At 36.3% G+C, this 24,212-nt stretch overlaps 2 protein-coding genes across 5 annotated transcripts in view; one reads left to right on the forward strand and one right to left on the reverse strand.

Annotated features, from left to right (window-relative positions):
- Positions 1 to 24,212, forward strand: part of TRMT10A (tRNA methyltransferase 10A) — a 46,014-nt gene that overhangs the window by 16,820 nt on the left and 4,982 nt on the right. For 2 of the 4 annotated variants that reach the window (XR_011464476.1, XR_011464477.1), the window contains exons 5-10: positions 53 to 127; positions 2,716 to 2,865; positions 5,291 to 5,396; positions 6,866 to 10,162; positions 18,286 to 18,472; positions 22,122 to 22,374. Coding sequence is in view for 1 of the 4 variants with exons in the window: in XM_005910302.2 (XP_005910364.1) it covers positions 53 to 127; positions 2,716 to 2,865; positions 5,291 to 5,396; positions 6,866 to 7,131 (597 nt within the window). In the remaining 3 variants the exon portion in view is untranslated. Of the gene's footprint in view, positions 1 to 52; positions 128 to 2,715; positions 2,866 to 5,290; positions 5,397 to 6,865; positions 10,316 to 18,285; positions 18,473 to 22,121; positions 22,375 to 24,212 lie in introns of those variants that run through there. The other 2 variants (XR_011464478.1, XM_005910302.2) reach the window with 2 other exon arrangements.
- Positions 20,076 to 24,212, reverse strand: part of C6H4orf17 (chromosome 6 C4orf17 homolog) — an 89,117-nt gene continuing 84,980 nt past the window's right edge. The window contains exons 9-10 of the mRNA XM_070372106.1: positions 23,566 to 23,609; positions 20,076 to 20,906 (exon numbers count right to left, since the gene is read on the reverse strand). Coding sequence (XP_070228207.1) covers positions 20,710 to 20,906; positions 23,566 to 23,609 — 241 coding nt within the window. The 3' untranslated portion in view covers positions 20,076 to 20,709. The remainder of the gene's footprint in view (positions 20,907 to 23,565; positions 23,610 to 24,212) is intronic.

Genomic DNA, 24,212 nt, shown 5'->3' on the forward strand with positions numbered 1-24,212 from the left:
ACTTTAATAGTCTTTCAGTCTCTTTTTCTATGCCTGCCAATCTCTTTATCAGTTTTATTTGACAAGCCATGGAGGCCAGCTGAAAAAGAATATGGATGAAAATGACAAAGGATGGGTCAACTGGAAGGTAACTAAAATCGATTAACTCTCATATAATACAAAGTATTTTTAGGCTTAAAGGTCTACATTTTTTACCTGAGTTCTACATAGTGCTAACAAATATGAGTCAGCAGCTCCAAACCCTGTGTACCACTGTACCTAAGTCTAAGTTTACCAAGGAGAGACGCTAAGAGACTTGAGATATAGTTTGTACCTTCTTTCATGAAATCTCACTTGCTATTTTACTGCCAACTTTAAAACATATTTTTTGAAAAAAGAAAGAATTTAAAGGTCTATATGCAATCTCAACCCAGCAAACTGGCTATACATTATTTATAAGAGTGAAGTCACTCTAAAATTTGGAAATGTATTTGTTTTCTTCTAAATCTGTTCTATACCCTCTGATGTCCACTATCCACACATGGCTACTGAACTCTTAAAGTGTGACTGGTGATTTGAGATGTGCTATAAATGTCAAATAAACACTGGATTTCAAAGATAGTACAAAAAAGAGAAAGAATGTAAGATATCTGCTTAAAATGAAAAAAACACATTTATTATAAGTTTAAATGATAACATTTAAGGTATATTGTGTTGAATACAATGTATTGTTAAAATTAATTTCAAGTATTTCTTGTCACTTTTTAAATTTTCTTATTTATTTATTTTTGGCCGTGCTGGGCCTTCGTTGCTGTGCCCAGGCTTTCTCTGGTTGTGGTGAGCGGGGGCTACTGTCCAGTTGCAGTGTGCAGGCTTCTCATTACTGTGGCGTCTCTCGTTGCAGGGCACAGGCTCTAGGCACTAGGGCTTCAGTAGTTGCAGCTTTGGGGCTCAGTAGTCATGGTGCATGGGCTTAGTTGTTCCGCAGCATGTGGGATCTTCCCAGACCAGGGATCAAACTTATGTACCCTGCATTGCAAGGTGGATCTTAACCATGGGACCACCAGGGAAGCCCCTTGTCATTTGTTTTTTAATGTGGCTACTAGAAGGATTCAAATTACGTATGTGGCTCACATTTTTTTTTTTCTATTGAACTAAACTACTCTGTCATTTGACCCAGCAATCCCACTTCTGGGCATACATACCGAGGAAACCAGAATTGAAAGAGACATGTGTACCCCAATGTTCATCGCAGCACTGTTTATAATAGCCAGGACATGGAAGCAACCTAGATGTCTATCAGCAGATGAATGGATAAGAAAGCTGTGGTACATAAACACAATGGAGTATTATGCAGCCATTAAAAAGAATACATTTGAATCAGTTCTAACGAGGTGGATGAAACTGGAGCCTATTATACAGAGTGAAGTAAGCCAGAAAGAAAAACACCAATACAGTATACTAATGCATATATATGGAATTTAGAAAGATGGTAACGATAACCCTGTATGCGAGACAGCAAAAGAGACACAGATGTATAGATTGGCTTTAGTACCAATCCCTAAGGAACCTTAATCCTATTCTACTCAGAGAAGTGGTGGGTTATTCTTATACTTTTTCCCTTTCTCCAAGCCAGTTTTCATTGTGACAGACTTTCCCTGTCTCACTCACTAATCCTATAATGACTGCATTTTTTATTTTATTAATAGTCTATAGTATAAAACATTTTCAAAAGTCTTTTTAAGTTCTAAAGTATAGTATATTTACAAAGTTTTATGTTCATGCCTGTTTTCCTAAGAAATACTGTAATGAGTTAGAGTAGGCGTACTTTCAGTTATTTCAGTTATGGCTTGTAAAATTTATTACTTTATACCACCAGTTTTCCAGAGACATATGAGTTCACAAGTTTCTAATTATGCACATTCCTCTTGGGGCCTTTATTAAGCATAGGCATCATATTTATCGTATATCATTTTCCAGAAAAATGGCTGCTTATTAATCAATAGGCTATATACACTTATGTGAGAGGTCTCCTGCTTCATTTTTTTATTTCCACAAAAATTATTGAGAAGTGCCATCTAAACCTTGTGATGTATCTTCCTTTTTTCTTTTGGTGCAATTTGCAAAATTCTGCCTACTGTTGTTCAGCCTGTACCTCTGACCTGATAGTTTTGGTAAAGAAGATTTCAAATGTCTATTTTTGTGGAAGTCGATACATGAAAATTATTAAATCTGTAAGCCCTTTATTTTTGATGATTCATATAAATGGAGAAGGAAGTAATTGGAGAAGGCATTCTTTGGCTGGAGAACAATGTGAGCGAATATATAACAAATGCATTTGTTTTGTTGGAACAGAAAGTTAGCAAGATAGATTGGTGCTGTATTGAGGTGAGAGTTACTAAGTTAAGGAGCTTGAATTTTAACCTACACATAAATATGAAACATTGAGAATAGTGTTTTCAGAAAACGAGTCCCCCAGCCATGTGAAGAAGTAAATTGGAGGGATCTGAGGCTAGAGGTGGAAATAGCATCAGGAGGCTACTTAAATAATTGAGATGTGAGGTGAAAAGATGTTCGAGTGATAGGTTCTAAATAAGACATTGTTAAAATATTCTTTCAGACTTCCTGTCATATGTTTTTTGGGTGGGTTTGTCTAGGGAAAAGAAAATAATCATTTTTAGCCAATTTTCACAAAATCCTATTAATTAATAGCATCTTTCTCTTTGTGTTTTAAAGGATATCCATATCAAACCAGAGCACTATAGTGAATTCATACAGAAAGAAGACCTGATTTATCTTACTTCAGATTCACCTAATGTATTAAAGGAATTAGATGAATCAAAGGCCTATGTGATTGGAGGATTAGTAGATCACAACCATCACAAGGTACATACTATTAAGTTTTTATTTTTGCTTTTGCTCATACTTGAAAAAATTGCTGTACCAGTGTTCTTGATAGTAATGTTAATTTTCTTGATAGTAAGTACTGAGTGCTTGTGTTTCCTGAGTACAGTGATATTTTGGTCACCTTTCTAGCTAAGCAAAGCATTTCACATATGTTAGCTTGCTTTATCCTTACTGCAACCCAGTGAAGTCAATGCTGTTAGTATGCACAGTTTACAGATGAGGAACCAGAGGCATATAAAAATTAAATCTAAAATCATTAATAATAGGTAGCAGACACTTGAAACTCCAGATTGCTCTGGAGCCCACATGCTTAAATGATTTTCTGTATTGATAAATGCTGCTTTTGCTAATCAATTTCTAGGCTGCTGGTAAAATTTATATTAATTTATACCAAAATTTATATCCAAATTGGTAAACTTATGCCCATTTTCAAATATGTGATTATATGGGATGTGTTTTCTGTCCTCTTTAATTTGTACTTTTGTCTCTTCCCACCTCCTTACCCTCATTCAAATGAAAAGTTACAAAAGAGACACAGATGTGTAGAACAGTCTTTTGGACTCTGTGGGAGAGGAAGGGGGGGATGATTTGGGAGAATGGCATTAAAACATGTATAATATCATATAAGAAATGAATCGCCAGTCCAGGTTCGATGCAGGATACAGGAAGCTTGGGGCTAGTGCACTGGGATGACCCAGGGGGATGGTATGGGGAGGGAGGTGGGAGGGGGTTCAGGATGGGGAACATGTGTACACCTGTGGCGGATGCATGGCAAAACCAATACAATATTGTAAAGTAAAAATAATAATAATAATAAAAAAACAAAAAATTATAGAAATACACTTTCTAAAAGAAAACATTATTTTGTATTTTTCCAGCTATGTTGCATTGTGCTAAGTTAAGGTCAACTTATTTAGTTGAGTATCTGCTGAAATGTTGTCAGCAGAATAATACACAGTAATTCATTATTCTCATATAGCACCACTGTGCAGGAAAATTTTATGCATTGTTGGAAGTATTTATATCATCATGTTGCAGTATGGTAACCCATTGGCTGTTGAGCATGAGTTGTGCATAGTATGATTGAGAAATTGAGTTTTTAAAAATTATAATAAGTTTAGATAGTCACATGTGGCTATAGTTGGACGGTACAGCTCTATAGCATCGTAGGGAATTTTATCAGAATGGTCTTTAGCCTATTTTTTTCTTAGAAAAATTCTGTTTTCTTATTTCTGTAGAACTAGTTTTTTTCTTTGATGTTGTATGTTTCTCTGAAGTAAAACAATTTTGTTTTCAAAAAGACCTGACTTGATCTATTATCAAATATTGGCCTCTAAAATATCCAGACTATTGGTAATTCCTCTGGCAGTCCTGTGGTTAGGACTCTGTGCTCTTGCTGCCAAGGGCCTGGGTTTAATCTGTGTTTGGGGAACTATAAGATCCCACAAGATGTGTAGCATGGAGTGGCCAATAAATGAATAATTATTTTTTGGAAAATGCAAATTATTAGTTGAGAAATTTAGCTCTTTTTCCTCCTGTGTTATGTCTTTGGGCTCTTTTAGTCCTGATTAGACCCAGGCTTTAAGGATTTTAATTTTGAAAAGATAATTCATACTCATCGTTTTTTTTTAAGTTGAAATTCATGCATCCAGTTAAGTATTGTTCCGCTGAAAGTTGTATTATTTGTTTACTTTTCTGTTTCTCACACATAAATTAAGTGTAACATTAATAGAATTTCTAAAATGTTTACATTTCATTAAAGCAAAGTCCTAAGACAGGATTTAAGTTGATTTCCTTTCTAAAGCTTTTTATTCTACCATGCTACCATGCTAAGGTTGGGTTTTGGGTTTTGGGTTTTGTTTTTTTTTTTTTTCCCCCATAATTCAGCATTCTTTTAATTGACAGAAATGAAAAAATAAAATTTATGGACAATAGGAAATTTTTTTCATTCAGGTTTTTATCTCATCAGTTTTTGCCACTTGTGCCTCTTAGTGCTATATAATTGAAACAGTTCTATCGTTCAGATTCATGAGAAGAGTGATGATGCTTCTATAAGAATTCAGTTTGAATAAGCTGAGAATAAGGCAGTGTGGAGTGATGAGAAGCTGCTTGAGTCAGGAGGCATGAGCCAGGTTTTTCCTTTGGTTCTGCCACTGACGAACTTTGTGACAGGATAGACAGCTTAATGTCTTTGGTTTCCTCGTTTGGTTAAAATAAATACCAGCAACATTCTGACTATACTTATTATCAAGAGAATGTTTTCAAATTAGCTGTTAAATATACACACACAAATTCAGATTACATTCTCTGAACTAAAGTCTTTCCTAAAAATTATTTATTCTATCATAGACTTAAGTTTAAATAATATAATGTTCTAGTCCAGGTGATGATGTCTTTGTTTTAGGGACTCACGTATAAACAAGCATCAGATCATGGAATTGATCATGCACAGCTTCCCCTTGGGAATTTTGTGAAGATGAATAGTAGAAAAGTTTTGGCAGTTAATCATGGTAAGCTATAAGCTTATAAGCTAAAAATTTACCTGAGTGAACACTGAAAAATAACCTTCTATTCACATTTTGTAAAAATAGAAAATATATACCTTTGGAAAATTAAAATGTAGTCATTTATGATTTGTTTGACTGATACATGCATATTTTAGAAAGTTTTGAAGGTATAAAAAAGTGTAAAGAAAAATAAGTAGGTGTCATTTCACTACCCAGAAATACTTCATAGTAACTTTTTGGTGTTTCTCCAAGTTCTTTTCCTATGCATGCTGCTAAGTCACTTCAGTCGTGTCCGACTCTGTGCGACCCCATAGATGGCAGCCCACCAGGCTTCCCCGTCCCTGGGATTCTCTAGGCAAGAACACTGGAGTGGGTTGCCATTTCCTTCTCCAATGCATGAAAGTGAAAAATGAAAGTGAAGTCTCTCAGTCGTGTCCGACTCTCAGCGACCCCATGGACTGCAGCCTTCCAGGCTCCTCCGTCCATGGGATTTTCCAGGCAAAAGTACTGGAGTGGGGTGCCATTGCCTTCTCCGTTCCTTTGCATATATATCCTTTATTATATAATTGGATTCTTACTCTATTACATAAAATGTTACAAATGTGGGGTGTTTTCCCTCCGTTTATATTTATTGAATCATTGTTAATGGCTGTGTAACTTTTTCTTCATCTGAATATATCAATACAATAATACAGCCATTCTGTTGACATGTTTTTCTTTTTACTACATTATAGTAAATATTATAATATTTATAATATGCTGTAAATATTATAATAGATATCCTCAGACTTAAGTCTTTGCCTGGAGTTTTGCTTTTTGAAATTTTTTTTAGTAGAGATTTTTGTTAGTACACAACTATTAATTGGGTTTTTTAAATTTCTCTGTAGCAGGCTCTAGGGAGTTATAGAAATGAATTTATTGATTCAAGGAATGAACCTCTTCCAAGACTTTTGATATATAATGGATTCCTTTTCTATCATAAAGTAATCCAAATTTACCCTTTCATCAATGTGTTAAAGTGAGAAGAACTTGGCGGGACAGTATTTAAAAAAAAAAAAGGGAGACAAGACACTCCCCAGAGTGAGTGGAAAGCTAGAAGAAATTTAGATTAATGGTAGCTCTCCCCCACCTTTTTTGTTTGTTTGTTTGCATATAAAGGATAGAGATATGGAAGGAATGAAGAATAAGAAGGAAACCAAAGAGGGGTCCTCTGTCTATTAATTATAATTGACAATGGATAATGGTAAACCTCTGAGTGCTTAAGAAAGGATATGAGGAAAAGCTACAAAGTAGCAGCCTTGAGAGCCTTGGGACATATTAGCTCTGACAGCTAATACAGGAGAAGAAAGTAATAAGAACAAAGTAGTTATTAGGACATGCTAGCACTCTTAACACAAAAGCAATGTATTTTAAAGTATACAGCATTGTGATGAGCTAGGCTAAGAAACAAACGGAGTTTGTCTTCGTTGCAGTGTTTGAGATTATTTTGGAATACCTGGAGACAAGAGACTGGCAAGAAGCATTTTTCACTATTTTACCCCAAAGGAAAGGAGCTGTTCCCACAGACCAAGCCTGTGAAAGTTGTTCACATGACAAGAAATTCGCCAGAGTTGAAGGTGGATTAAACAGTGATTCCAGTGAGGAGGAAAATAGGCATGAACTAGATTCAACGAACGAGGAAGAAAAGCAGGATAAAGAAAATAGCACTGAATCTACAGTGAACTCTGTACCACACTAATATCACTTTTTTTTTTTTCCTTAAGTTTAAGGAAAAATCAGGAGAAAGTGAGGTGTTTCACAGAATATTTGAATTGGAAAGAAATTTCATTTTCTTTTATTTCTGTTGTGAATTTTTTTTAACTTTTTGAATTAAGTGATAAAAAATACTCATAAGAAAGCATTTTTTTGTTTTTGCATAAGAGTTAAATATGTAAAATAAAAAATTTTCTAAGCCTCAAACAAACATTACTTGAGAATATTACCCTATTAGTAAATCTATGTTCTTTTATTTACAAGATTGTGTTCTTCAGAATGTGCCTTCAGACCTTTCAGTTTTATTACTATATGTTTATATCAGTGTCTTTCTGATTTATTGCCTACTTATTTGTGGAGGCAAGTATCCTAAATCTCCTTTAAGTCTAACAAAATTTTCTGAATGGGAAATTACCTTCTATTTGCAGCTTTTATATTCACTTTAATTATTTCAAAGGAATATAGTGATTTTAGGAAGAAAGAAGTATTGGATTGATAAGGGGCTTCTGTGGTGGCTCAGTGGTAAAGAATCCACCTGCCAGTGCAGAAGACATGAGTTTAATCCCTGGGTCAGGAAGATCCCCTGGAGAAGGAAAAGGTAACCCATTCCAGTATTCCTGGATTTGATTGAATTTGTTTGAATTATATTCAAACATTGATGTCTTTTGGAATATGGACCCATCTCTATCCTTTTGTGTGTGTGTGATGCATTTTGTGGTTCTAAGGCAAGCACTGAGGACTTAAGACTTTAATATATTTTCTTAATTTAAATAATCAAGGTAAATGATTTCAATTACAAAATTAATTTTTCAGCCACCAGAGAAGCCCATTTTTCAGGCTAGATTATTTTAAAAAGCTGTTGATGGATTTCCCTGGTGGTCCAGTGCTTAAGAATCCACCTTCCAATGCAGGGGACACGGGTTCGACCCCTGGTCTGAGAAAATTCCACAAGCCTTGGGTAACTAAGCACGTGCACTCTACTGTGCCTGCGCTCCAGAGCCCTCAAGCTGCAGCTGCTGAAGCCCACGTGCTCTAGCGCCTGTGCTCCAGAAGAGAAGCCACTGCAATGAGAAACCCATGCACAGCAACTAGAGAAAGCCCACATGTAGCAGTGAAGACCCAGCCCAATCAAATATAAATACATAAACTTATTTTTAAAAAAGGCATAGTGATCCATTTTTGTCATTACCCAAATTTAAAAAGAAACAGCTCTTAAAAAAGTAGCCCTTGGCAGCTATCCTTTTCTTTCCATATGTACTTCTTTAAAATAATGTTGGTTCTTAAGCAAATAAAGTTAACTTTATATGTGCATCTGTCTATCGTATAATAATATTTAAGCTAATGTAAATATGTTTCTGTAAATACTATAAGCATGTATGAAAATATGCGTATAATTGTATATACATGTGTCTGTCCACATCATGTATAATTCTGTTATTGATGATAGGATTGAGTTGCCATATTTGTATTATTTGTGTGAATGTGCTGAAAAACACTAAGGAATTTAAATTTCATGAAATGTAAATATCTATAACCAAACATTTATATGAGGGCATTGGCAAGAGATGGTGGAGCTAGTAGATGTTTTAGTTCCTGCCAGTAAATGTAGAGCAGTTATATTTAACGTGATTATTCTTTGTCACAGCTAAAGTAACACTTCAGAAGCCTTAGTTACTAGGTTTGGATAAATTAAGTTTCTGTTTTTTTTTTACTTATTGGCATCTCAGATTATATACATATTTGATCAAAAATTCACTGAATTTAATATTGACATTCACTGTCTCTTTTGTTGCTTTATTCTTAGTAATCTATTACAGTAACCCATTTAAAGGTCTGTGAGAAATGTATGTAAATAAAGAAAAGCCCCCACAGTTGTAGAAGAATAGAGCTTGTGTCTTAAGTTGTGTTTTTCAAAGTTACAGGTTTTTCTAAGTATAGTTAGTAGCATGAAATGTTAGGCTTATAATTTAAATCATTCCATATGGACTAAGGCTCAGTTTGATATTGAAAAGTGGGGAAAGGTCATTACAAGCACCATGTAGTTTAATTTTCACTAATTATATAAGCCCTACATTTGTTTCCAGGGCTGCCGTAACAAAATACTGCCAACAACAGTAGTTTATTTAAAAACAACAGTAGTTTATTCTCAAAACAAAAGACATGTACTCTTATAGTTCTGGAGACTGATAGTCCAGAATCAGGGTGTTGGTTGGCTCATACTCCCTCAGAAGGCTAGTGAAGATTCCTTCCTGGCTGCTTCTAGCTGTCGGTGGTTGCCAGCAATCCTTGGCGTTCCTTGGCTTGAAACTGCATCACCTAAATCTTTGTCATCACATGGAGTTCTGCCCTCTGTCTTTTGTGCTTGTATTGTGTCCTTTTAAGGATACCAGTGATTGGATTAGGGTTCACCATTATCCACTGTGACTTCATTTTAACTTGATTTTATCTACAAAAACTGTTTTCAAATAAGTTCACATCCACAGGTATCATATATTAGGATTTGAACTATATCTTTTGGGTGGATACAATTCTGTTCACTCCAAGTCCATATCTAATTTGGATTGCTGATGACAAGAAGGTGAAGATGACAATTAGAAATGACTAATTTCTGAGATATTTAAAATTTTGTTTTTATTTAAATAATTGTAATTTTTTTCTTATTTTACTATGTTCTCAAAATTGTTTTGGTTTATCTGAGGTACTTTATTTAAAAACTTAAGTAATATTAAAGTCACTTGTATTGGAACATAGTAAAGGTGGGGAATTTAGTTAGTATTTAAATGCATCAAAATGAGATATGTCTGCTGAAATAATTGGATTTTCTCTCATTTTTTTTTTAATTTTTAAAAGTTTATTTTTATTGAAGTTTAGTTGATTTACAAGATTTTGGGTGTATCACAAGGTGATCTGGTTATGCATACACACTATATTTATAAAATATATTTTTTATTCCTTCTCAGGTTCTTTTCCACTATAGGTGATTAGAAGATATTGAATATTGTTCCCTATGCTACATAGTAAGTCCTTGTTTATCTATATTGTATGGAGTAGTGTGTATCTGTTAATCTCAAATTCCTAACGTATCTCATCCCCCACTTTGCCCTTTGGTAACTTAATTTTGCTTTCTGTGTCTGTTTCTGTTTTGTAAATAAATTCATTTGTATAACTTTTTAGATTTCACATGTAAGTGATGTGATATTTGTCTTTATCTGATTTACTTGACTTAGTATGGTAATCTCTGGGTCCATCAGTGTTGTTACAAATGGCATTATTTCATTCTGTTTTAACATTCCATTGTGTTAAATATATACACACAGACACACCACATTTTCTTTATCTGTTCATTTGTCAGCGGTCATTTAGGTTGCTTGTGTGTCTCGGCTATTGTAAATAGTGCTGCAGCAAACACTGGAGTGCATGTATCTTTTGAATTAAGAGTTTTGTCTTTTCTGGAAATGTGCCCAGGATTGTGATTGGTGAGTTCTAAGGTAACTATTTTTAGTTTTTTAAGAAACCTCCATACGGTTCTCCATAGTGGGCTGTGCCAATTTACATGCCCAGCTTACAGTGTAGGAGGGTTCTCTTTTCTCCACATGCTCTCCAGCGTTTATTTGTCGACTTTTTGATGATGGCCATTTTGCCTGATGTGAGGTGATAACTTATTGTAGTTTTGATTTGCTTTTCTCTAATAATTAGCAATGTGAACATCTCTTCACATGCCTATTGGCTATTGTATATCTTCTTTGGAGACATGTTTATTTAGATTATCTGTACGTTTTTGATTGGGTTTTTTTTGTTTGTTTGATTTTGATTTGTCTTGGCCCTCTGGTGGGCTGGGCAGTGTCTAGAGGTGAGTCCAGAGGCTTGGGCTGAGTGTTCTCTAGGAAGCCTATTTGTGTTGGGTGGGGCTATGTCCCTGCCCAATTTGTTGTTTGACCTGAAGCATCTTAGCACTGAAGTCCACAGGCTATTGGATGGATCTGATGGTCTTGGTGCTAATGAGCCAAGATGTTAACTGTCAACAGCAACAGTGTTCACCAGGCTGGATGTTCCCCAGTGTGTCCATCACCAGTGTCTGTGCCCCCAGTGTGAGCCACAGCCACCCCTGCCTCTCCAGGAGACTGGTCGAAACCAGCAGGTTGGTCTGGCCCAGGCTCCTATCAAATTGCTGCTTTTGCTCTGGGTCCCAGTGTGCTTAAGACTTTGTGTGTGCCTTTTAGGAGTAAAGTCTCTATTTCCTCCAGTCCTATAGGGCTCTTGACTGCATGCCCTGCTCCTTCTTCAAAGCCAGACGTTCAGGGAACTCATCTTCCCAGTGCCGGACTCCAGGCTGAGGAGTCTGATGTGGGGCTCAGAACTCTCCTGTGCAAGAACCTCTACAGCCTAATTATTCCCCAGTTTGTGGGTCACTCACCTGGAGGGTATGGGATTTGATTATATTGTGAATCTGCCCCTCCTGGCCCTCTTGTGGTTCCTTCTTGATGTGTTTAGTTCTGGTAGCTTCCAGTCTTTTTCATCAGTGATTGTTATGCAGATGTGATTTTGGTGTGCTCCTAAAAAGAGGTGAACTCAAGGTCTTTCTACTCCGCCATCTTGGCTGCTTTCTCATTTCATTTCTTTAAAAATGCATGGTCTTTATAAAGCAAGCTCCTGTTTAAGGGAAAGGACATTGTTGAGACTGTTTCTCCAGAGATCAGAGTGTTTGCACTGTGGAGAATTTTAATTTGGCTTTGGAAAAGCCAAAAGAAAGCCATTCTGAAGATTCCTTTTAGGAATGCTTTAAGAGGTGAATGAACAATTATGAAACCCACCAATTATAATTAGAAGGTAAAATTATATATTATTTCACCTTATAGCTGGGAATGGTCACTGAGATGATATAGATAGAAGGCAAGAATTGTCCATACAGCGCCAAGAATAGTACAGACAACTGTTGTAAAAAGTGAATAAATAAGAAAAAAGAATGGCAGAGATTAGAATTAATGACAGCAGTGTTCTAGAATGCTCACTGAAATTTCTTGCAGTTAGCAAGAGATGTTTATCTCTGTTTTCTTGGCTTCTTGCTAGACACATATAGTAGGCACTTAAATAGGAAGGGGAGAACCAGTGACAGAATCAAGAGATAATACAATTAGTGGAAAGAGTTGGTTTAAATCTCCCCACTGCAACATGATAGTTGTGTAATTCTGGGCAAGTTATTCAACCTTTTTAGGTCTCAAGAGTCCTGATTTGTAAAATGGGAATGTTATCCCATTTAGCCTATCCCTTAGGGTTAAGCAGTCAACTGGTTTGAAACCAAACAGCACCTAACTTGATAATACCTTCTCATATTGACATCCCTTCACTTCTTGTCTCATTTTCTTCATTTCTCACTCTTCCTTTTTGACATTGCCTGCCCCCCAAAAGGAATAATAAAACCCTTTGTTTTAGGCTTTGCTTTAAGGATTTTGAATTGATAAGATTCTGAATATTCAAACTTTCTAAATTATTAGAACGAACATTTATCAAAGTATGGAAGTCAGAGTTGCTTTAGGAAACATTGAAAAAACAGTACTAACATAAAACAGTGACCACACAAGACAGTATCTGTCTGTCCCATCACCAGATATGGTCTAAAGTCACTCAGATGAGATTTTAAAAACTCAAAACCTAAACTTATGCTGTATTTACTGTATTTACTTTATTACTTATGCTGTATTTGCTGTATTAGTAAGTTTACTCAGCAATGTTAAAATAGAAGCGTATCAGGGTAATAATAAAAAGGAAGACAGAAGTCACAGTTTTAACATTGGGTGGAAGGTTCAACACTTTATAGTGAAACAAGCAAAAGAAAGTCATGTTGTAGTGTTCAAGAAAGTAATCCTTAGTGAACATATCATAGTTATGAATATCTGTGCACCAGGTAGCATAATATTCAAATTCATTGAAAGAAAACTGAGAATTATATGAAATATTAAGAAATGCAGTTGTATAAGGAGAATTTAATTCATTCTTTTCAATACATGATAGCTCAGGCGGACAAAATATAAATTTATGGAAGATGTAAATGCTAGAATTAATAAGAGATATAATTGATATATATCCAGTTCTATAGGTGAAAAGTTTTCCAGTGCATAAGGGACATTCATAAAAGTATCTGTTAAATCACAAAGGAAAGTAATTTCAAAAGTAAAAATAATATAGGCAACTTCTCTAATAAAGTAAAAGTAGAAAATAAACTTGTGGGACAAGAGGAAAGGCTTGCAACCTAGAACCATAAAAAACAATATTGCAGATAATTTCTTATAACTTAATTATAAAATTCTAAACTACATTTACACGTCATTTCAAAATGCATGAATCAAAGTGAACAAAATTACAAAGACCACAGAACTACATCATCTACCATAATAGTTAGAAAATAAGCATGAAGAGAAAAATTAGATGGGATATGTAAGATTTGAACAACACAATTAACAAGCTTGGTTTAATGGATATACCTGTGTATCTAACGACTTTAAAATTCACATTATTTTCAAGTTGTATGGAACATTTATAACATTGACCATATGCTAACCCTCAAAGCTACCCACAAGAAAATTATTGTGGATCATTTTTGCCTATCATATTATTTGATCACAATGCAATTAAATTATAAATCATTAAAAAAAATACAACAAGTTTAAAAAGCATATGTTTGAGAAATTTTTTTTGAAAAGGCTTATCAAAACAGCTTATAGGTTACAGAAGAAAAAATTAGAAAATATTTAAAAGTAAATTTAATGAAACAATCTGTATGAAAACTTGTGGAATGTAGTAAAACAGTTTAGAGGAAAATTTATAGCCCATTAAGTTAGAAAAAGAAGGACTAGCATTATTGAGCCATGTATTTAATTTAACAAGTTATAAAAGAACAGAATAAAATTCAAAGTTGAAAGAGGGAAACAAGATAAAATCAGCATTAAAAGTAAAACAAACATACAGTTAAGAGGCTGAAGGCAACAATTTTTTTAAAAAAATAGTAGTCTTTTAAAGAAGAAAACTTTAAGGAGACAAGACAATATAGAAATGATGGAGATATTAAATTGTAAACAAATGGGAATTTTAAACTACTTTGTGTCAATACACATGAAAGTTTATGTGAAATGACTTATAAAAATTAAAATCACCAAAAAAATTTAGTACCATAAATAATTTTATAGTTCTAAGTAATTTGATTTAGTATCATAAAATCCAGGACCAAATGTTTTATGGGAATATCTGTGAGACATACCAAAAGCAAATACCTATTTTACACAGATTCTTTGTAGAGAACTAAAAATGAGGGAACACTCATTTTATGAAGTTTGTTAACTATGCTGTTCAAGTTATATATTTTCCACTTTAGGTTTTTGTTATGATAAACATATAACATCGAATTTAAGTGTATGGTTTAGTGAGATTATATAGAAAAACCCTAGTGAGCTTTTTGGCCAACCCAGTATAGTCACATTGTTGGGGAATCGCTTTCTAGAACATATTCATCATGCAACACTGAAACTCTATACTCACTAATTTCCCTTCCTCCTTCCCACCAGTCCTTGGTAACTATCTTTCTATCATTTTGACTACTTTAGATACTTCATATGGTAGAGTCATACAATATTGTCCTTTTATGACTGGTTCTTCACTTAGCATAATGTCCTCAAGGTTCATGCAAGTTATAGTATGTGACAGGATTTCTTTCTTAGGCTGCACAGTATTCCATTGTACTACATTTTCTTTATCATTCATCTGTTCATGAATATTTGGATTGCTTCCACCTCTTGGCTATTTTGAATAATGCTGTGATGAACATGAGTGTACATCTGTCTCTTTGAATCCTGCTTTCATTTCTTTTCCATATATGCCCACAAATGGGATTAGTGAATTGTATGTTAATTCCATTTTTTGAGGAATCTATACTGTTTTCCATGATAGGTATACCATTTTACATTCCCATCAACAATGTGTGAGCATTCCAACTTCTCTGTATCTCACCAAAACTTATTTTCTGTTCTTCTGATAGTGGCCATTCTGATGGGTATAAAAAAAAAAAAAAGAAGGGATATCTCATTGTGATCATCTCTAATGATTAGTGATGTTGAACATTTTTTCACATTTTTATTGGCCATTTGTAAAATTTTATTTGGAGAAATGTCTAATCAAGTCCTTTGCTTATTTTAAAATTGGTTTCTTTTCTATCATTGAGTTATAAAATTTCCTTACATTTTCTAGATATTAATCCCTTATCAAATATATAATTTGGAAATATTTTCTCCCATCCCATAGGTTGCCTTTTCACTATGTTGTTTCTTGTGCCATGGAGTTCTAAAATTTGATGGAGTCCCATTTATCTTTAATTTTATTGCCTGTGTTTTAGGTATCATATCCAAGAAATCACTGCTGAATTGAATGTCCTAAAGTTTTTCCCCTGTTTTCTTCTAGGAGCTTAATAGTTTTAGGTCTTACATTTATTTATTTATTTATTTATTTTTGACTCATAGCTTCATACATTTAGGTCTTTAATCAAATGAGTTAATTTTTTATAAAGTATAAGGTAGCTTTATACCTTTGCATATGGATATCTGGTTTTCCCAACATCATTTGTCTCCCATTGTAGTCTCAGCCCTTTGTTGAAAATCATCTGGCCATGTATGCAAGAGTTTATTTCTGGGCCCTCTATTCTTTTCTATTGGTCTGTATGCTTATCTTTATGCCAGTATTACCCTGTCTTAACTATTGTTGCTTTGTAATATGTTTTGAAATCAAAGAGTCTGAGGCTTGCTAGCTGCCTTTTTTTTTTTTTTTAAGATTGTTTTGGTTATTCAGGGTCCTTTAAAATTCCATATGAATTTTACAGTTTTTCTTCTATTTCTATAAGAAGTGTCATTGAGAGTTTGACAGAGATTGAACTGAATCTGTTGATCTTTTTGAGTAGTACGGACAGTTTAGCATTATTGTCTTTCAGTCAATACATGTGGAGTGTCTTTCCATTTATTTCCTTTCTTCTTTAATCTCTCCTAGCATTGTCTTTTATCTTTCAGTGTATAAGTCTTTCACCTCCTTGGTTAATTTTTTTTCTAAGTATTTTATCCTTGCTAATGCTATAGGACGTGGGATTTTTTTCCCCTTAATTTTCTTTTTGATTTGGTCATTGTAGTGTATCAGAATGCAACTGATTTTTAAGTGTTGATTTTGCATCTTCAACTTTGCTGAATTTGTTAGTTCTAAAGGGGATTTTTTTTGTATGTGGAATCTTTAAGGTTTTTTACATATAAGATCATATCATCTGCAAATAAATCATTTTAATTATATTCTTCCCCTTATTCTTTTCCAATTTGTATACCTTTTATATCTTGTCTGGATTGCTCTGGTTAGAATTTCCAGGACTATGTTGAATAGAAGTAGTTAGAATGGATATCTTTGCCTTGGTCCTGATCTTCAAGGAAAAGTTGTCAGACTTTCCCTTGTTGAATTCCATGTTAGCTATGGGCTTTTCACATATGGCTTCTGTTATGTTGAGGTACGGAGAAGGCAATGGCACCCCACTCCAGTACTTTTGCCTGGAAAATCCCATGGATGGAGGAGCCTGGTAGGCTGTAGTCCATGGGGTCGCCAGAGTTGGACACGACTGAGCGACTTCACTTTCACTTTTTGCTTTCATGCATTGGAGAAGGAAATGGCAACCCACTCCAGTGTTCTTGCTGGGAGAATCCCAGGGACGGGGAAGCCTGGTGGGCTGCCGTCTATGGCGTTGCACAGAGTCGGACACGACTGACGCGACTTAGCAACAGCAGCAGCATGTTGAGGTAGCTTTCCGTGAATTCCTTGCTTGTTGAAACGTTTTGATCATGAAAAGGTGTTGAATTTTGTTAGATTTTTTTCTGCATTGATTGAAATAATGGTGTGATTTTTGTCCTTGATTTTGTTAATGTGCTGTATTACATTGATTCTCCAAAATACAGAAAATATAAACTGACCAGTTATCACAGAAGAAATAAAATTGTCAAAGGACTACCACTCCCAAGACACCAAACCTACATGGTCTGATAGGTGAATTTTACTAAAGTGTGAAAGTATTACTCACTAAGTTGTGTCTGACTCTTTGTGACCCCATGGGCTATAGCCCACCAGGCTCTTCTGTCCATGGAATTCTCCAGGCAAGAATACTGTAGTGGGTTGCCATTTCCTCCTCCAGAGGATCTTCCTGACTGAGGGATCAAACCCACATCTCCTACACTGCAGGCAGATTCTTTACCCTCTGAGCCACCAGGGAAGCCCAAATTTTACTTAAGTTTGCAAGGAAAAGGAATCTACAATGCTATTGCAACCTCTCCCTGACAGGAAAGAGAGAGAGAGAGAGCAAGCTTTGAAATGAATTTAATGAAGGAGCATAGTCTTGATAAATATTAGTGGTGCCTACTGGTTATGCAAATAGATTCCAGCTACACTTTAAACCAGTCACTTTTGTGTCAGAGTTAACTGTCCACCACAGAATATAGTTGTAGCTGGAAATACGATTCCTGCTTAATAATTTTCTCAGCCTCCTTTCAGCTAGACTAATTCTCAACCATGGAAGGTGACCAGAAGTAACAATTCCCATTTCAAGACCAAGACTTGAAGCAGATGTCCCCTCCCTTGGTAGCAGAATAATGTTCTCCCAGAGATCCTAATTCCTGGAACCTATGGTGTTACATGGTAAAGGGGAATTAAATTGCTAATTATTTGACTTTAAGATTATCTTGGATAACCTGGATAGCAGACAGGCTCTGTGTAACCATAGGATCCTTAACAGTGGAAGAGGGGGAAGCTAAAGAGTCAGTATCAGTGATGTGTTACAAGAAAGACTCAACCAGCCCCTGCTGGCGTTAAAGACAGAGGGAGTCATGAGCCAGGGAGTGTGGGTACCTGCTAGAGGTTGGAAAAAGCAAGGAAACAGATTCCCCCCTAAAGCCTCCAAAAGAAGTGAAGCCCTCCCAACACCTTGGTTTTAGCCCAAGGAGATCTATTTAGGACCTCAGCCCTGGAATTTTAAGAATTTAAATATGTGTTGGCTTACCAGTTAAGTTGTGGTAATTTACTATAGCAGCTATTGGAAGTTAATACTTTCTTCCACTTTTACTTTTTCCTCTCTTTCCAGGAAGGTGAAGTTAACAGTGAAACCTTGATGATGGTAGAGGCACAAAGTGGAAGGATAAAGGGCCTGTGAATCACCAAGTGAAGTGAAGTCATCTGCTGGTTGAAAACACACACTTCAGACACATGCAGAAAAAACCTCTGTTGTATTTGAATGATGACATTTGTTACAACTGTTCTGTCTCATTCCAGTGAGTACAACTCTCAGAGCCTTAGTTTTCTTATTTAAAAAAAAAAAAAGGGAGGATATCAATAATAGTGATCTCAAATAGTTACTGCGAAAATTAGTTACTATAACTAAAGTGTTTAGAATGATTCCTGACACACAGTAAATGCGGTATGTGTTAGTATTAAGATTGTGTGCAAGCACGCATACACACACGAAATTTATAAGAATATTTTTTGTTTTCAATATCACAGCCAACATTCTAAACAAAAGATTGGCTAATTGGTAGATAGAATTCAGCAATACAGTGAAAGAAGAACATAGCATGGCCCTCGGTTCAGTTCAGTCACTCAGTCGTGTCTGACTCTTTGTGACCCCATGAACCGCAGCACACCAGGCCTCCCTGTCCATCACCAACTCCCAGAATTTACTCAAACTCATGTCCATTGAGTCAGTGATTCCATCCAACCATCTCATCCTCTCTCATCCCCTTCTCCTCCTGCCCTCAATCTTTCCCAGCATCAGGGTCTTTTCAAATGAGTCAGCTGTTTGCATCAGGTGGCCAAAGTATTGGAGTTTCAGCTTCAACATCATTCCTTCCAGTGAACACTCAGGACTGATCTCCTTTAGGATGGACTGGTTGGATCTTCTTGCAGTCCAAGGGACTCTCAAGAGTCTTCTCCAATACCACAGTTCAAAAGCATCAATTCTTCAGTGCTCAGCTTTCTTTATAGTCCAACTATCACATCCATACATGAACACTGAAAAAACCATAGCCTTGACTAGACGGACCTTTGTTGGCAAAGTAATGTCTCTGGTTTTTAATATGCTGTCTGCTACTGCTGCTGCTAAGTCGCTTCAGTCATGGCCGACTCTGTGCAACCCCATAGACGGCAGCCCACCAGGCTCCCCCATCCCTGGGATTCTCCAGGCAAGAACACCGAAGTGGGTTGCCATTTCCTTCTCCAATGCATGAAAGTGGAAAGTGAAAACTGAAAGTGAAGTCGCTCAGTCGTGTCCAACTCTTAGCGACCCCACTGACTGCAGCCTACCAGGCCCCTCCGTCCATGGGATTTTCCAGGCAAGAGTACTGGAGTGGGGTGCCATTGCCTTCTCCGATTATGCCATCTAGGTTGGTCATAACTTTCCTTCCAAGGAGTAAGTGTCTTTTAATTTCATGGCTGCAATCACCATCTGCAGTGATTTTGGCACTGTTTCCACCACTGTTTCCCCATCTATTTGCCATGAAGTGATGGGTCCAGGTGCCATGATCTTAGTTTTCTGAATGTTGAGTTTTAAGCCAATGTTTTCACTCTCCTCTTTCACTTTCATCAAGAGGCTCTTTAGTTCTTCTCTTTCTGCCATAAGGATGGTGTCATCTGCATATCTGAGGTTATTCATATTTCTCCCAGCAATCTTGATTCCAGCTTGTGCTTCATCCAGCCCAGCGTTTCTCATGACGTACTCTGCATATATATGTATTCATGCATATACAAGCAGGGTGACAATATACAGCCTTGACATACTCCTTTTCCTATTTGGAACAAGTCAGTTGTTCCATGTCCAGTTCTGACTATTGCTTCCTGACCTGCATACAGATTTCTCAAGAGGCAGGTCAGCATGTGGTTTATTTTAGAAATACCAAAAGTTCAATATTAGGAAACGTTGTTAATATCATTCACAATTTGCAGTGAATAGAAAGGAACTAGCAGCAGTAGTTCCTTTCTGACTCATAAGTTAGACTATTAGAAAAAGGCTCACCTCCTCACAAAAAGAAAAATTATTCCTAACTTATGACATTTGTTACAAATGTTTAACAAATGGTTTTTTCAATAGTCTATATTATTGAACACAGTACATTGCGAGAAGTAGCTCAGATGTTAAAATTCAGTTTGTTTATTATTGTTGATTTTCTATCAGAGTTTGGGGTAGTGTTGAATTTAAATTGCCTGAATTCTGATTATGGATGATTTTTCTAGTATCAGAGTCCAATACTTATGTATTAATATTAATAGTAGCCCAAGACTAGAAATGTAGTATATAAATAAACATTTCTTTTATACAAGGTACTAATTAACTACAAATAGAAATTTTTCCATTAATATTTATTTAGTAGCTTTATATACAGTTGCTTTGAGATTTACATGTACCACCATATAGAGGAGCTGTTGATTCCTCCATACCAAAAATGTGTTTTTCATAATTGATGTCATAACAAAGTGAAACTCGTGTTTCTGAAAGGTTTAGCCCAGTCTACCATTTCTACCTTCGGTATGTTACAGGATAAAATGCTCTTTGGGCAGAGAGATTGTATCCTTGTTGTATACTCCTTGCTGACACTGGCTTTGTTGATGTGCTCTCCTGAGTTTTAGGCCTGGGAAGAGATTTTGGCTTGCTGAAATATTCTGCAACAGGTATTTTCGTCTGATTTCTTCTTATAAACAATGGAGGCTTGCCCTCTGAAATAGAAAAAGTCTCAATAAGACCATAATTGAGACATCCAAATATATTAACTTCTGTCATGTCTTAGTAGCAAATGACATACAAAAAAAAAAAAACTGTATGAAGTTTAGGTGGTTCAGATATACCCAAATTTCATAAAAATTATTTATTCTCATCTTTATTACCACCTGCTCATCTTTAATGGGAGAAGGCAATGGCACCCCACTCCAGTACTCTTGCCTGGAAAACCCCATGGACGGAGGAGCCTAGTAGGCTGCAGTCCATGGGGTCGCTAGGAGTCACAGACGACTGAGCAACTTCACTTTCACTTTTCACTTTCATGCATTGGAAAAGGAAATGGCAACCCACTCCAGTGTTCTTGCCTGGAGAATCCCAGGGACGGGAGAGCCTGGTGGGCTGCTGTCTCTGGGGTTGCACAGAGTCGGACATGACTGAAGCGACTTAGCAGCAGCAGCAGCAGCATCTTTAATGAGCTATTTGTACTACAACATGCAGGATATGTTCTTTCAGTTAGAATCAAACATCATTTTGGTAGGAACCATTTAGAGCTGGTGATGGGCAAAGAATGGGGCCAGTGAGAGAAAGGTGAAGTATCTGCAGTCCTGACAGACAAAAAAGCAAAGCAGACAAGCAGGTTAAAACAACTGCACTGATAAGACCTTCCCAAGGCCTGCATTAGCTACATCCAAGCAGAAAGAAGGATTTGGGGAGACAATGAATACCAGATCGGGAAAGGAGTACATCAAGGCTGTATATTGTCACCTTGCTTATTTAACTTATATGCAGAGTACATCATGAGAAATGCTGGACTGGATGAAGCACAAGCTGGAATCAAGATTGCTGGGAGAAACATCAATAACCTCAGATATGCAGATGACACCACCCTTATGGCAGACAGCGAAGAAGAATTAAAGAGCCTCTTGATGAAAGTGAAAGAGGAGAGTGAAAACGTTGGCTTAAAACTCAACATTCAGAAAACTAAGATCATGGCATCTGGACCCATCACTTCATGGCAAATAGATGGGGAAACAGTGTCAGACTTTATTTTGGGGGGCTCCAAAATCACTGCAGATGGTGATTGCAGCCATGAAATTAAAAGACACTTATTCCTTGGAAGGAAAGTTAGGACCAACCTAAACAGCTTATTAAAAAGCAGAGACATTATTTTGCCAACAAAGGTCCGTCTCATCAAAGCTATGGTTTTTCCGTAGTCACGTATGGATGGATATGAGAGTTGGAGAATAAAGAAAGCTGAGGACCGAAGAATTGATGCTTTTGAACTGTGGTGTTGGAGAAGACTCTTGAGAGTCCGTTGGACCGCAAGGAGATCCAACTAGTCCATCCTAGAGGAAATCACTCCTGAATATTCATTGGAAGTACTGAAGCTGAAACTCCAATACTTTGGCCACCTGATGTGAAGAGCTGACTCATTTGAAAAGACCATGGTGCTGGGAAAGATTGAAGGTGAGAGGAGAAGGGGACGACATAGGATGAGATGGTTGGATGGCATCACCATCAATGGACATGAGTTTAGGTAAATGCCAGGATTTGGTGATGGACAGGGAGGCCTGGCGTGCTGCGGTTCATGGGGTTGCAAAGAGTCGGACACGACTGAGCGACTGAACTGAATACCTATACCAAAGGCCAAGGGGTATGATTTGGGGGGTTGTATATAAGTATCTAGACACAGTAAAATATATTTGTGACCTACAGATAAGACATGAATAATAGATGTCATCACTGTCAGGATTTTATGGTCCTAGGGTAAAGAATTTGTTAGGAGGAGTCAGATACAATAGACCATCCTTGGAGTGTCCGAGTAAGGGAATGTTTTCTAATTTCTAAACTATTCTTATTATTGCCTCATATTAGCAAATAGCACTTCTTTTGGGTTTGATTAACCCCAACAGAAACCGCTGGGGTTTAGAGTGACCTCATGGATCTCTTAATCGATTGCTGTATCATTCCTGATGTAAGAAGGACTTGTAAGACAATTTGAGACTTGTAAACATGCTTCATAGTGGCTGCTCTGTAGTCACTGTTGCTGTTTGTTTTAAAGCTAGGAGTTGGCGGAACCCACAGGGATATTTCATTTGGGCTGTTTTGGACCAAACCAGGGCTTTCCACAATTCTTGATAAGTCTTGTTCCCAATTGCAGGCTGGGGCTGGACTTCTGACAGGGACACAAAGCTGCTGCTCTACTGCTACTGTATTCAAGCTGTGTCTCAGACATATGTTGTGGCTGATTGCCAAAATGTTACTGTTTTCTCAGGCTGACTTTGTTTCAAGTGAAAATCATTTAGTTCAATGACAGTTAAGCTGTGAAAAACCCAAACTGATACCACTGTTTTTTTTGTTAGGTCAGTGCAGGTCTTTTCCGGTTACTGGATTGAAATGACCAGACCTAGAGTTCCTGCTGTCTTGCTTCTCAAATAGTGTGAGGAGCCACTTTGCCTTTCAAAACAAAGTCAAAAATAGGTCAGATTTACCTCTACGAGAAATTCAGCAGATGCTGTCCCTTAAGAGTAGCTGTAAATCACTATTGCATTATACTCCCTTTAAAACCATAGATCCGTAATACCTGTGTCTCCAACTAGTTAGATACTTACTGGTTTCCTTATATCAATTCAGTAATTATCACAAACTGTACTTAACCTTTCAGTACTTCCTTATTTTCTTCAGATCCTTGACTTGACACTCTAAATCAATTGGAGAAACAAAATGAAATTCACAGATACAAATATTTTCTATAGACCGAACCGTCATCATCACACTAAGAAATGTATGTTTCTTAAATAAACATCTCTTTTTTGATGCAGATAGCATTAAATGTACTTTCTGATGAAAAATTCTTCTGACTTGGAGTAAACATATGAACAGTACATCAGATATTTCTCACTAGGGTAGAGGAATTGACCCTATCTCCCAGTCTCCAATTGTATGGAAACTTCAAGGTGGCAACTGTTTGCAATGTAAAATTCTCCTCCATCTTAATGCTTTTTAAAGTGACATATTACTTGTTTTGAATATTTCTCCAATTTTAAGATTTACCCAACTTTTGCTTTTAAAGCAAAATGATTTTCTCTCCCAGCTTAAACAATATCTTACCATATTCTTTCACTATGATGTTACACATAAGTATGTATTTTCTTCTGTCATTAAAATTACAAGGCTTGAGAAAAGTTTCTGCTGAAATAATTCCTAATTCCCTTAATAGTTATTTTTCCCTCTGGTACCCCCCAGGCATATGTCAGGGGAAGTTAGGTTAAGCAATATATTTTAATCCTGCATTGTTCTAGACA

The sequence above is a fragment of the Bos mutus genome, chromosome 6, assembly GCF_027580195.1.
Source record: "Bos mutus isolate GX-2022 chromosome 6, NWIPB_WYAK_1.1, whole genome shotgun sequence".
NCBI classification, from domain to species: domain Eukaryota; kingdom Metazoa; phylum Chordata; class Mammalia; order Artiodactyla; family Bovidae; genus Bos; species Bos mutus.